Raw genomic sequence first — 14318 nt, 5'->3', positions numbered from 1 at the left:
ATGCAGCAGCAATGAGAGAGTGGTGTGTGTGTGTGTGTGTGTGTGTGTGTGTGGAGGGGGACATGTGGATTCTTTTCATTATATTCTTAACTATTTTCAATTTAAAAGAACTGAACAGAAATCATATCCTCCTTTACTTTATGACTTTCAATAATATAATTCCTGCGTGTAACCTCTATACATGTGTGTGTGTGTGTGTGTGTGTGTGTGTGTGTGTGTGTGTGTGTGTGTGTGTGTGTGTGTGTGTGTGTGTGTGTGTGTGTGTGTGTGTTATCTTAAATTATCACACTTCACTCTTGACTGTATGCAGAAAATAAGACTCCAGTAATATTTCTTTAGTTTTCGTGTTAATATTTTTTTCTGTTTGTTTTGCGTGTCCCAACAGAGGTGATTCTAATTATTATGGCATCATTATTATTGAGCGGACGTAAGAAATAAGACTTCAGTAATGTTTCTTTATATGTCGTGCTAATAATTATGGTTATTTTTATTGTTTATATGTCGTAATACACTCTTGAACTAATTATTTTAATGATGACTTTTCTTTTATTCTTGCAGGTGAGTGTCCTGACGAAGGATTTTTACTCTTTCTTCCATCTCCCTTCTGTTTTCTCCTCTTCTGCAACTCCCTCTTCTTCCTCACGCTCTTCGTATAGTCCGAAATTGTTACATATTCACCTTCTTCTACCTGCCTTTTCTCCATTCAGTTTTCTCCTCTTCTTCAACCTCTTCTTCCTCCTCCTCCTCCTCACGCTCCTTGTATTCTGAAATTTCCTCTCCGTCTTTCGTCAACCATTACCTCTACCACTACCTCCTCCTGCTCCTTTTGTCCTCCTCGTGTCTTCCAGCCTTTCCTGCATTACTACCACTTAAGTGACACCACCTCCTCGTCCTCCTCTCACGTCTTTCACCTCGTATTCCTTCTCTACATCCCTTCTTCGCCGCCGCTGCCGCAGAAAGACAAGGACCAGGAGAGCCGAAATAAGTGACCAATTGTTTTTATGTATATTTCACGTGTATTTATTTATATTATGTTTCGATTGGAGGCGTCTTGTTCATCTTCTAACTCTGACAACAAAAATTCGTTCATCCCGTACAACGAAGGTAAGGTTTGGGTGCTGTTGTGTAGCCCCGCGGAGGTTACTGACAGTGGTGGTTACGTCACATCGCGTGCACCGTGGCGTTATAGACACACATGCTGTATAGGGGCGGAGGGCGGGAGTGTCAATGATCTGATTAGAGAATTTTGTTAGTGGGTTGTGTATATACTGAATCTTTCACGCCCGTTAGAATTTTGTTAGCAGGCTGTATTCTCCAGTTTCCACGCACCATTAAATTTTGTTAGTGGGTTGTGTATATACGGCAGTTTCCACGCACTATATAATTTTGTTATTGTGTTGTAGTGGGTGGTAAGTAAACTTCTTTCGTCTGCAAGTGTGGATTTGTTACTAGGTTGTGTTCGGCAGTTTCCACGCAGCTTTTTTCCATTACTTTCACGTCTCCGAAAAAAAACCTCTGCGAAAATTTGTGGTCGAGGGATGAAAATATAATCCATTGTCAATATTAGCAATGGTTACCTATCTTTATGTTTGAGTTAATTTATTTATTTGTACCTCATCTTTAGCTTTGTGAAGTTAATTTTATTTTGTACTGCACTTTGATTTTCCAGCAATATATTTTTTTATATCAGTATACTAATTGCAGGCATGCGTACGAAATGGTTAAAAATATCCCATAAATACCATCCTTGCGCCTCTTATACTGTTCTGGTGATGTTTAAGAGACAGGGAGATATTTTTTTTCCCACACATATGATTAGTAATTATATAGAGCAATGCGTACGAATTGAAGGTCATGCCCATAGATCCCTGTGTCTGTTACTGCTGGGTGATCGTTTGAGGGAAAGGGGAGAGTAAGAGTTGACGGAGATTATAATTTTGTCCTCAGTATGTCACTTGTGTTCCCCGGAAATAACATCTGATTGGAATCCCAACTGCTGAATATACCTAAAGAACCCCAGTGGTGGTGGTGATGTGTCCCTTACTGCTGGGGGACAGTTTGAAGGAAAGGGGAAAGGGGATTATATATTTGTTCTTATATGTGTGATGTGTTTCCGGGATATAAAAGCTGATTGGAATGGTGAGACCCAAGTGCTGAATATACGTACCCTAAGAACACTCTAGTGGTGGTGGTGTGGGGGCGGTCTTTGACAAGCCGACTGGCGTGCTAGCTTTGCCTTGGTGATGCCGCCCCTCGCGTGCCTCGATTTGTGAACATGAAAGTTGACGTGCGCGACCGACTCGGAAATTCCATAAATCGAAATAGTCACATGAAGCTCACAGAAAATTGTATCAGGAAAGGAGATTGGAAACACCTGCACACACACAAGCCTCGCGGCGTGTACCAGGAGGCGTTACCCCTCACTAAACGTGTGTCAGCTGCGCCCGTCACGAAAGCTCTTCCTCCTCCTCCTCCTCCTCTTCTTCCTCTTCTGTCATGACCCGGCGGTGCGGAGTGACATGATGCTACGTAATTACACCCCCTCCCCCCCTTCCTCTTACTTCGATGCATTCCTTCCCTGATTCCCTGTATTAGATGGTTCAAGACGCCACACGTTCCCTTTCTCCCTCCCTTTCCTCCCTCCCCTTCCCCCGCGTCACTCGTCATTCGGCGGCCCTAACAGCGTCCCTCACCACCAAAAGGCCGGAAAGGCGGCGGCCAGTGTCTGGGTGGGGAGGAGGATAATAAGTGTTGACACAGGGCCGGCAAAGTGGCCGGGGAGGCTGGTATTCAGTGGCCGGGCCGCGAACACAACACTGGAGGGGCGGGGACGCACGGGACGGCTGTGGGAGGCGAGGGAATGTTGCGTGCGTGGCGGCGGTGCCTTCTGGCCACACTGACGCGGGACGGAGGGTTTGTCTAGTATTGGTGTGTATAACGTAGTAAAAAGGCGTTCAGAAAGACGGAAAAGGGGAATATTCATGGTAGTATAAACGTTCTGTCATTTCCTAGCGTCGGGGCTGCGGTACAGAGGCAAGGAAGCGTCAGGCTCAGTACTCACTTGGCAGGCCGTGCGGGAAGACGCGGGCGTGGCGTGACAGCAGCCAGGGGTACAGCGGGTATTCCCGGGGGAGGTGCGCGGCCAGGCCGGGGCCGCTGCCGCCCATCATCAGGGGATTCAGCTGCGGCGGGAAAGTTCCGGGGAGCCCCTGAAACTGCGGCAGGGCGGCCAGGTTGAGGTGGTGCGGCAGCAGGGCGGGCGGGAGGCCCGTCGGGAGCTTTGCCGCCGCCAGGAGCGAGGGCGGCAGACTCACCTCCTGGGACGGCCTATGTATCGCCCCGTTGATGGGCTGCGGCCGCTGGATGGGCAGCGGCTTGTACTCGTCCAGCAGGGCACGCATGGCCAGGGGCGCCCGCAGGTCGCTGAAGGCCGGCGGGCCGGGGGAGAGGGGCGAGGGCGGCATGGAGGTGGGCGGCGAGACGCCTCGGTCGCTGCAGGTGTCAGCGAGCGGCGGCGACCCGCGGCCCTCCGAGCTCACCTTGCCGCCCACCAGCGACTCTATGGAAAAGCCGAGCTTGGGCTTCATCAGGGGGTCGCAGGGCATCATTCAGCCGACGCCCATGTGAAGCAGACGGCGAAAGGACGGTGGACAGGGCGCAAGGCCTGGGAACACAACACGTGCAGAAGCGCGCGGCACCTCGCAGCACAGTACACCACGTAACGCTAGCCGAGCAGCGCCGGGCCCGGGGTAGCCACTCCAGTATTCCTCGGCCTCCTCCACATGCCGTCACCCTGCCATGTGTCCAACGCCGCCCGCCCCGCCCCCCGCCGCAGCGCCGCCCACACAATCACCTCTCCGCCAATGGCCTGCGTGTTACCGCGGCGGGGAGGGGCGTGGCGATGGCAGGCGGGAGGAGGCTGGCGGCCCTCCACGCACACACACGATCGTCGCCACTGCCGATTGAGCGCTGAGCCTGTTGGTTGCCGCGATGCCCCGCGCGCAGGCCGTCGCGGCTGTGACATGACGCACTGAGGATGGATTGTTATCTCACGAGCGACGATTCTTACAATTACAACACTATCCAATAAACGCAGATCAGAGCCTGTCCCTGTGTGCCGCACGCTAACAGTGGCCAGAGCGAGGGACGAGAGTCAACAACTTTGCCACCTTCGGAGACTGCCAAGGCCCCGCTCAGCCGCCAGTACAGCCTCCCGTGACAGGCCGAATCTAACACGTCTACAAAAACATTTTAGTTATTTTTCCTTCAACGGAGACCACGCGTAAGGGAACGTTGAAATAAATAGCAAGAATCGATGGACGGCGAGAGGAAGAGAAAGTATGAGGAGAGGTAGAAACTGATATGAGATTGAAAGGAGAGGAGGGAGAAGGAATTATAAAGAGCGTGTTGAGACTGAATGACAAGGAAAGGATGGAATGTAAGGGGACACAGATAACGGGATTGGTGTGATTGTGAGAAGAAACATGGAAAAAAAGGAAAGGATTGAGAAGGAAGAGCTGGTCCTAAGTATATGGAGAAAGAAGGGGATCCGAGAGGAGGACGAAAGGGAGATTACAAGAGAAAGGCAAGACAATAAGAGATAATAGCATGATGTAAGACGGCAATAATAGAGGTTGTGAGGGCAGATTGCAGGGAGGAAGAGATCACTGACGGAAGAAAGAACAGGAGAGGAGAAATGTGAAGGAAAGATGTGGGAGTTGGAATGAGCGGGATGAAGCCAATGGGAATAGCAAAGAGAAAGAGGTATTTTGGGAGACATAAGAGAGGAAAAAGAAATATATCATTGATAGAGAAGATCATACGAAGGGGTAACTATGAGGGGAAGGAAAGGAGAACGTTTGTAAAGGAGGGAATTGCACTGAACGGAATGAAGTCAATGGGAATATCAGAGGGGACGGGAGAGACATTTTGGGAGACATAAGAGAGGAAAAAGAAAGAGATCATTGATAGAGAAGATCATACGAAGGAGTTACTATGAAGGGAAGGAAAGGAGAACGTTTGTAAAGGAGAGAATTCCACTGAACGGAGAATAGCAAAAGGGAAACGACTTATATTGGAAAGACGTCGAAGATGAAAATAAAAGATCACTGATGGAGAAGATAAGAAAGGATGACTGCGAGGGGAAGGAAGGAGGCTCGTAATGGATGGAATGAACATAAAGGGAATGGAAAGGGAAAGGAAACGAGGAGGATATGGATTTTGGGTGAACGTATATGAAAGGGGAAAGGAAGGAATTGAGAGGTCGTAGTATGATGACTTGAGATTGGCGGGAAAGTCAAGTCTCATATCCTCAAACATTTCGGGACTCACACACCCACATTTGGTAAGGCTTTTGTAGAGGCTGTGTTAATATTTCCACGGGTAGTTTTATGAGAATAGTGAGTTTGTCAATCCTTCTGCACCATGAACGTAAAAATCTTGGGAGAATCCGACTAATCTTTGTGGCCGTTTGAAATATTTGTTCTGAGAGCCGAAAGCGTATGAGAATGCTGGCTCGATCTGTTCCTCGTGTGCCCTGAATAAGGGATACTAAAAAGGGATGATGATGAGAAGAGGATGAGAAAGAAAGAAGGATGAGAATAGGAAAGGGATATGATAGGATGAATATAAGAGATCAGAGAAATAAAAATAAAATGGAGAAGAGATATTAGCAAGCAGGGGATGAAAATGATAATGATGATGATGGAGAGGAGAAAAAGGATGGGAAAGAGAAAAAGAAAGGTTGAGAAAATGAAAGAGAGATAAAAGGAGGCATATAAGAGATCAGGAAAAAATAGTAAAATGGAGGAGAGAAATTAAGATAAAAGTGAAGGTTGATTGAACGGAAAATAGAATCGAAGAGAAAATGGAGAAGAGACTGAGGAAGGAGAGAGAGATGAGGACAGAGATGGAAGACTCGAAAATAAATGAACGAGGTAAATAAATAACGTTAGAAAAGAAGGAAAGAAAGTTGAAGAGGAGAACAATAAATGGAGAAAAAAAGTGTGAGAGAGAGAGAGAGAGAGAGAGAGAGAGAGAGAGAGAGAGACGGTAGGGGGGGGGTGCAAACATTCTTCTGGTGACCGTCTTTAAGGTAGAATCGTCCGCTATCCGTCACGCGTCACGCTGTTATGGTGAACCTTCGCCCCAAATCAAACCTCCCTTCCCCTTCAACCCTTGGCACAACACGTAACATTAGTCTGATGGGTGTGTTGAGCTTTGTTGTTGTTCTTGGCTATGTTGTTTGTGTTGGTTGTTGGCCTTGAGCGTTTTCCTTTACTGTAAAAAAAAAATTACTTCTCTTTTTTTTTTTTACTTTTTTTCGGCTGTCTTAACTAGTTTCATTCATATTTTTTTCATTTTTTTCCTTTTTTCCTCTTCTTTTGTTTTTTCTCCTTCCCTTTTTTTTCCCCTTAAAATATATTGTTCTATTATTTTCTTTAACTTCATTCATTTCTTTATTTTCTCTCCTTTTCCTTCTTTGTTTTTTCCTTTCATATTTTCCTTAAACTATTTTGCTCTCTTTTATGCGTCTAAACTTCACTCTTCAGTATTTTTATTTTAAGTTTAATATATTTTTCTATTCTTTCAAACCATTTTTAATTTTCACTTTAGAAATATTGTTTCTTTTTTTCTTTTCAATTTCTTTTTCTTATTCCTTTTGTATTTTACGTGATATTTTTTTATCATCTTAGTTTTTTCTTCAACTTTACATCCTGAGAGGAATTTTATATTAAGAAAAGCTGTACTTGGGTTACAAAAGGAGGAGGAGTGTGTGTGTGTGTGTGTGTGTGTGTGTGTGTGTGTGCTCATCTGTCATCACACGTGTCACTCCAGGTATTAATATTGTCATTATTATTCCGTTTCTTACAGAGAGAGAGAGAGAGAGAGAGAGAGAGAGAGAGAGAGAGAGAGAGAACAAGAGTAACGCTAATTCTTCTTCTGTAACGTGACTAGAGGAGGTAGAAGATACGGGAGAGAGATTATCAGATTCATTCCCTCCGGTGTCTTGATGTTCCCCGTCTCCCAAGCTCACATATTAGACAAGGCTTTCGTAGGCGTTCTGGGCATTTCCAGGAATATACTTTAACCCCTTGACTGCGGATTCCCTACCAGAAGACCTCACCAAGCTACAGGAATGGAAAAAAAAGTGGCTGCTACAATACAGTGAAGAAAAATGTAAAGTCCTGCACCTTGGGAGGGGAAATCCAGCATACCAATATCACACGGGCAACACTCCACTATCCACCACAGAGGCAGAGAAAGACCTGGGACTGTATGTTACAAGGCTACCAGTGAAGGCAAAATCCGTGCCAATCGCAGCGGACAGGTTAATGACCCTAGTGGTAGTTTGACAGCGTTTCTGCATCGTGAACGTGAAGGAACACCCGTGAGGACGCGATTATCTTCTTTTTTGGCCTCTAGAAATGGTTGATGTTAGAGAAGGGAGCGTTTGTGAATATCGACCTGGGTGTACAGGTGTCACGGGCGGCAATATACAGGTGTCACGGGCGGCAATATACAGGTGTCACGGGCGGCAATATACAGGTGTCACGGGTGGCAATATACAGGTGTCACGGCCGGCAATATACATGTGTTACGGGCGGGTGTGTTACAGGTGATGTGTCGTGTGCCGTTGTCACAATTGTTCCTAGGCGCTTCATCTTCGTCCCTTGATTTTTTGTTTTGTTTATTCTATCTATATTTTTTTCATGTATTTACTTGTTGCTTTTGTATGTCTCGCTTTATGCTGATTTTTAAGCACTCACTCGCGTGCGCACACACACACACACACACACACACACACACACACACACACACACACACACACACACACACACACACACACACATTTATTGTTTTATTTTTTCACTTTTTTCTCCTCGTTCGCCATGCCTCCTCTTCTTTTCCATTCATTCATCCCTTTCATCCGTCCGTCCCATCATTCATTTCATTCATCCCAATCTCTGAATACTTCTTCCTTCTCTGTCCTCATTTTCCTGTCAGTTTCTTTTTGTACTGCCCTTGATTTTTTTTTTTTTTTGTCTTGCCGACACGAGAACGTTTTATCCACGGGAGAAAAAACTGACACGTCTGCACAGTTTGTTCTTTTTTTTCGTATTGTTCTGTCACGTCCCGCGTCTTGTCTCGCCGTGTGATGCACCACGTGAGGGATTTGCCGAGTCTTCTGTGCCACTCAGGCATGGTCCAAACCCATCCTCGTGCGTGCAGGGGCTGACAGAAATGGCTTCTTTTGGTAGTGGAGTCAAAGAAATGAAACTGTATAGTAATGTGAATAAAACCAACATGAATAATGGGAAGGAAATAGGAAAAAAATGTTGAGTAGCAGAAAATCAGTCCCTTAATGCGTGCAAGACTCGCATTAAGGCTTATTTTCTCTGCATGAAAGATAAAAAAGACTTTAAAAATAAAGATGGTGACAGCGAGAAGAGAGAAAACAAACAGGCATTAAAAATAGTATATATATATATATATATATATATATATATATATATATATATATATATATTTATATATATATATATATATATATATATATATATATATATATATATATATATATATATATATATATATATATATATATATATATATATATATATATATATATATATATATACCCACAAAAAATCCGATTTTTCTCCTCGACCTTTTCTTTTCTTTCACAAATATTTCTTTCCCTGTCAGTTACACAATAATAAATTAACGTATAGTGTTGTGTTTTTATATAATAGCTTCTCATAATATTAACTTCTAAGAATTTACTGCGTCATATCCTCTTTCTTACGTATGTTTTATGTTTCTTTTTTGTATCCACTCAAGACTATCACTTTAGCTTATTTACGGTGGCATCAAAACCACTAATGTTTTTATTTTAATCATTATTTGTACTCATTGAATTTTCTTTCCCAAACTACTTCTCTTTCCCGTCGTATGCTTTTCTTTTCCTTCACTTCTATAACCGTCAAAAAAATAAAAATAAAACATTGCGTCCTCAAGAGTCATTTCATTCCTCTAAGTCGGTATTGATTTCTGGCGGTGTAGTTTCCTTCCCACTCGCTTTTGTTTTCCTGTATACTTTCCTTCACAAACTACTTCCTTTTCTGTCAGCCTGTTGTGCCTCACCCCCTCCCCATCCCTTCTTGTGCTATCTCCGCTATTTCCCTTCCTATGATTCTCCTTCTAAAACCAGTACTTCCGTCTATGTCGCTGTTATGCTTTCCCTTTATTCGTATGACCGTTAAAACATCCTCAGAGTCATTTTAGTTCCCTTAAGTCCGTATCGATTTCTGGCGGTGTAGTTTCCTTCCCACTCGCTTTTGTTTTCCTGTATATTTTCCTTCACAAACTACTTCCTTTTCTGTCAGCCTGTTGTGCCTCACCCCCTCCCTCCCTCCCTCGCGCCCCTTCCCTCCCCTTCCCTCTGTCCCCGCGTCCACAAATTCTTCCCGCTGAGTGATAACTGAGGCGGGGGTCGAGGGTGTGTTGAGGGACGCCGCAGCGGAGGGTCCCACCACGACGGTTACGATCGCTGCCTCAATATTGGCTGAGTCTGTGTGTGTGTGTGTGTGTGTGTGTGTGTGTGTGTGTGTGTGTGTGTGTGAAGGCTGTAAGAGGCCGAGAATTTGTTAGCAGCGGTGAAATGTTTAGTGCACAGGAAAGGGACGAGAGAGAGAGAGGTGAAGAAGGTAATGGAAGGAGTGAGTGAGGGAGAGTTATATGCAGGGAAAGTGAAGAAGCGAGGGAAAAAAAAGAGAGAAGGAAAGCAGGGAAGGGTGGTGGGAATAATGATTTGGTGAAGGAAAAAGAAGAAGAGAAAGAAAGGAAAACTGATAAAGAGATAGAAGAAAGGGAAAGAGAAGGAAAGTAAGGGAAAGGATAGAATTAAGAGAATCGACGAAGAAAAGAAAATGAAGGAGAGAAAGGGACGAAAGACAGGAAAAATGAGGCGAAGAGGAGGAGATGAAAAATCGACAGAAAACAATGAAAGGAAGAAAGGATGAGAAGGAGGAGAGATCGGCAGAGAGAGAGAGAGAGAGAGAGAGAGAGAGAGAGAGAGAGAGAGAGAGAGAGAGAGAGAGAGAGAGAGAGAGAGAGAGAGAGAGAGAGAGAGAGAGAGAGAGAGAGAGAGAGAGAGAGAGAGAGAGAGAGAGAGAGAGAGAGACGGTGTAAACAGCTCAGGTATATCGAATGTCGCCTCAATTCACGACGAACATGGCCAATGACGCGTTTTCTTCGGGTATCGTTTTAAGGGCCGCCGTAAATTAGAGGGTCAGGTCACGGCGAGGGAGGAAAAAATAACGTCCAGTGAATTTTGGTTTCAGTTTACGCTTTAGAGACCTTAGATAAAGTAGATTATAGGAAGCTTACTTTTTAGGGATTTTTTTTTATATATTTTAGATTATATAAGTTTACTACTAGATGAGAACAAGAACGAGAGAACGAGAGAGGGAGAGACCGAGAAAACGAGAAGAAAAAACAGGAAGTTGGCAAAAAAAATAAAAAAACAACGAAAACCACTGAAAACTTAGAACGAGATGAAAACAGAGACACACCAAGACCACATCAACCTACTTACCCATCAACCCAACCCAACCCAACCTAACCCACCCAGTAACCAACCAACCTCACGGCCGTCCACTCCACCCAGCAAGATTAATCGCGAGTGTCAGGCGGCGGGAGACAGAGGGCGGCTGTCAGCGGGACGGGCAGATGAGGCGCTATGCAGGAAAATTGAATAAGGGTGTCAGCACAGGGCCTGATGGAGACGTCAGCCGCGGGTACCCATCAGCCTGCCAGCCACGGGGTAATGACTAGGCGCTCGGCAAGGGGGGGGGGAGGAACCCGGGAGAGGAGGGGGCAGGAGGAGTGTAGGAAGGGAGTAGAGGTTGGGGGACAGCAGGGAGGGAAGTGTACAGGATGGAAAGAGGGAGGAAAGGGAGGGGAGGAGGAGGATAGGAGAGTAGGAGGGGTTTAAAGGGAGAGAAGGGAGGCACCAGGGAGAGGAGGGAGGTTGAAAGGGGGTTAAAGGAAGGGAGGCAAGGGAAGGAGGGTGCAAAGGGAGGCACCTCTTTATGCAAGGGAGGGGGGGGAGGAGGGAAGGAAGGGGGTTAAGGAAGGGGGACAGAAGGAAAGAAGTGGTTAAAGGGAGGGAACATGAGGGAAGGAGAGAGCAAAGGGAGAGGAGGAGGAGGAGGTACAGGTAAGGGAAAGGGGGGATAGGAGACGTTAAAGGGAGGGGGGTTGGAAAATAGAAGGGGGGAGTGGGGTGTTTAGGAGTGACAATGTGAAGTGGGTGAGTGTGGGGTGTCGTAGGGGAGGAGATGATGGTCTGTGGCAGAGGAGGATGGGGAGGGGGACTGAGGAAGAAGAAGGTTGTGGTAAGGTGCGCTGATTTAAGGGGCAAAAACTAGATTCCTTGGTATGAAATGAAGGTAAAATAGTAGAGGAAAAAGGAGGAGGAGGAGTGGGGGAATAGAAGTGTCAATCTCCATCCTTTTGTTTCACCTCGTCTCTCCTTCCCTTCTCATCCTTCCCCCTTTCACTTTTCATTTCTCTTTTCCATTGTCCTTCTTTCTCCTTTCCCATTCCTTTCTCCTTTCCATTCTTATTCCCACCGTTTCATCTCTCCCTTCCCTTCCCTTCCCTTCCCTTCCCTTCCCTTCCCTTCCCTTCCCTTCCCCCCCTTCCTACCTTCCGCTGGGGGGGCGTGTATATGTCTTTGACAGGTGTGTAATCTATGTAGCCCAGGTGTTGCAGGACTTTGCATGGACTCCCTCTTCCTCCTCCTCCTCCTCCTCCTATTCCTTCAAATATAGAATCGACCGTCATTTCGCTCCGTCGGGAGTAAACTGAATAACGAGGTGCTCTCATCTGCTCCTCAATATCGAGTTGCTTTCATCTGCTCCTCAAGCCTCAAGTGGCGGTCGAGCAGATTAAATCACCCAAGCGGGCGACCTCGTAATGAGCCAATAGGCTTTCTGTTGCCTGCATTTCCATGTTTCCATGTTTCCATTTTCCCTCCTCCTCCTCCCACTATACTACTACTACTACTACTACTACTACTACTACTACTACTACTACTACTACTACTACTACTACTACTACTACTACTATTTCCTACATCCACCCCTTCATCATTCTTTGTGTGTGTGTGTGTGTGTGTGTGTGTGTGTGTGTGTGTGTGTGTGTGTGTATTTTATTATTCCTTTATGTACACACACTTGCTATACATATTGTGGCGGTGGTGGTGGTTGTGGTGGTGATGGGCTGAATAAATCACTTGTGAATTGTGTTGTGTGTTGCAATACTCTCTCTCTCTCTCTCTCTCTCTCTCTCTCTCTCTCTCTCTCTCTCTCTCTCTCTCTCTCTCTCTCTCTCTCTCTCTCTCTCTCTCTCTCTCTCTCTCCCCATTCTTATTTCTCTCTATTCCTATTCATCTTTTTTCATCCTTTGCTCCTTCTGTTCCTTCCTATCCCTTGCTTTATCCCCTCTTCACGTATCACATCCATTCCCCGTTCCCTTCCATATCATCTCCCTTTTACCTCTATTCTTCCTCTCCTTCATTTCCTCTTCTCTTTTTCCTATTCCTCTATCTTTTCCCTTCTCTTCATCTTTTGTCTCCTCTCCTATTCCCTCATTCATCCCTTCAAGTATCACATCCACTCTCCTCCCTTCAATCCATCTCCTCTCTCTATACCTCTCCCCTTACTCCCCTCTCCTCCCCTTTCTCTCCCTCTCCTCCCCTCTCGCCTCCCTTCCCATTTGCCTCACTGGGGATTAACCCGTAAAATATGCCTCTTAATGATTAAATCGTTGATGATATCGCTGTTGTGACGGTCCGAGAATATAAGAGAGAGGGATTGAGGAGGGAGGGAGAGGAGAGAGGAGAAAGGGAGAGGAAGGGGAGAGGGAGGCATGGTGGGAATGAAGTGAGAGTCAGAGAGAGAGAGAGAGAGAGAGAGAGAGAGAAGAGGAGGGGAAGGGTGATGATGGGATGGACTTGGTGGTAGTTGTTTAGGAAAGGGGACGAGTATGTGAGAGAGTGAGAAGGAGAGAGAGAGTGAGAGGGAGAGGGAGAGGGGGAGAGGGGACTGTGTTTTGATCTTTTTTGTTAGAGCTGTGACGAGATTTTTTTATCTATCTGTTTATCTGTTCATTTATCTGTCTTTATATATATTTGTCTATTTATCAGTCTGTCTGTGTCTATTAATCTTAGCATGTTTTTATCAATCAAACTCTCTATCAGTCTATATATCGTGTTATCTATATCTATCTATCTATCCAAGTGTCCATCTCTGTATCTCTATGTCTATTTATACCTTTATCTATCTATCGAAGAAGGTAGAGATAGAGATAGAGGGCAAGGAGAAGAGTGATGGAGATAGAGGGAGATGGAGATAAAAGGCGAGGGAGGAGAGATACAAATAAAGGGAGATACAAGTACTGAATATGAGAGAGAGAGAGAGAGAGAGAGAGAGAGAGAGAGAGAGAGAGAGAGAGAGAGAGAGAGAGAGAGAGAGAGAGAGAGAGAGAGAGAGAGAGAGAGAGAGAGAGAGACCAAAGCAAAGGTGGCAAAAGGCAAACTTGGGGGACATACACTATAGCTGCGCGTGGCCTCGGTGCTCATCTCCGTCACATCGCCTCATGACGGGTAATAACGAAGCAACGGACTGTACCAGGAAGAATTAGAGAGAAGATGGACATTGTTATTATTGTTATTATTAGTATTACTTTGATATGTTGATTAAGGTAGTGATGGTGGTGGTGGGTAAGGCGAAGCAAGGAGGAGGAGGAGGAGGAGGAGGAAGAGGAGGAGGAGTGTACTGAAGAGGATGAAGTGGGAGCGAGGATTAACGAGGCTCCAGTGAGGGTTATAAAGTTTAACGATTAGAGAGAGAGAGAGAGAGAGAGACACACACACACACCCACACACACACACACACACACACACACACTTGAAAATTCGGTCACTTAATTCGTCCAAAAACGGTGATGCGGTGACGAGGTACATCACCGCCAGCCCGCCATCATTATCCATCACCATTATTGTTTGTGAGCTGCTCATTATACCCTCTCCCCCTCTTCTTCTTCCTCCTCCTCCTCTTCCTCCTCCTCCTCCTTCCTCGTCGTCTTCCTCCTCTTCCTCTTTTTCCATTTATTGAAACTTGCCAACTCACTCTTCCAATTGTTGATGGTGTATGCATAATGTGTGTAATAGTGTGTGTGTGTGTGTGTGTGTGTGTGTGTGTGTGTGTGTGTGTGTGTGTGTGTGCTGTTTTGAGAAGGTTTTATAA

At 45.5% G+C, this 14318-nt stretch overlaps 1 protein-coding gene across 1 annotated transcript in view; it reads right to left on the bottom strand.

The window, feature by feature from the left end:
* LOC126998733 (homeotic protein empty spiracles-like) overlaps positions 1 to 4299 on the bottom strand; it is a 52449-nt gene extending 48150 nt beyond the window's left edge. Inside the window, exon 1 of the mRNA XM_050860721.1 lies at positions 3062 to 4299. Coding sequence (XP_050716678.1) covers positions 3062 to 3608 — 547 coding nt within the window. The 5' untranslated portion in view covers positions 3609 to 4299. The remainder of the gene's footprint in view (positions 1 to 3061) is intronic.
* Between the last annotated feature and the right edge of the window lie 10019 nt (positions 4300 to 14318).

The sequence above is a fragment of the Eriocheir sinensis genome, chromosome 15 (assembly GCF_024679095.1).
Source record: "Eriocheir sinensis breed Jianghai 21 chromosome 15, ASM2467909v1, whole genome shotgun sequence".
NCBI classification, from domain to species: Eukaryota; Metazoa; Arthropoda; class Malacostraca; order Decapoda; family Varunidae; genus Eriocheir; species Eriocheir sinensis.
Note: the sequence above shows the minus strand (reverse complement) of the source record. Positions and strands in the feature narration are given on the sequence as shown.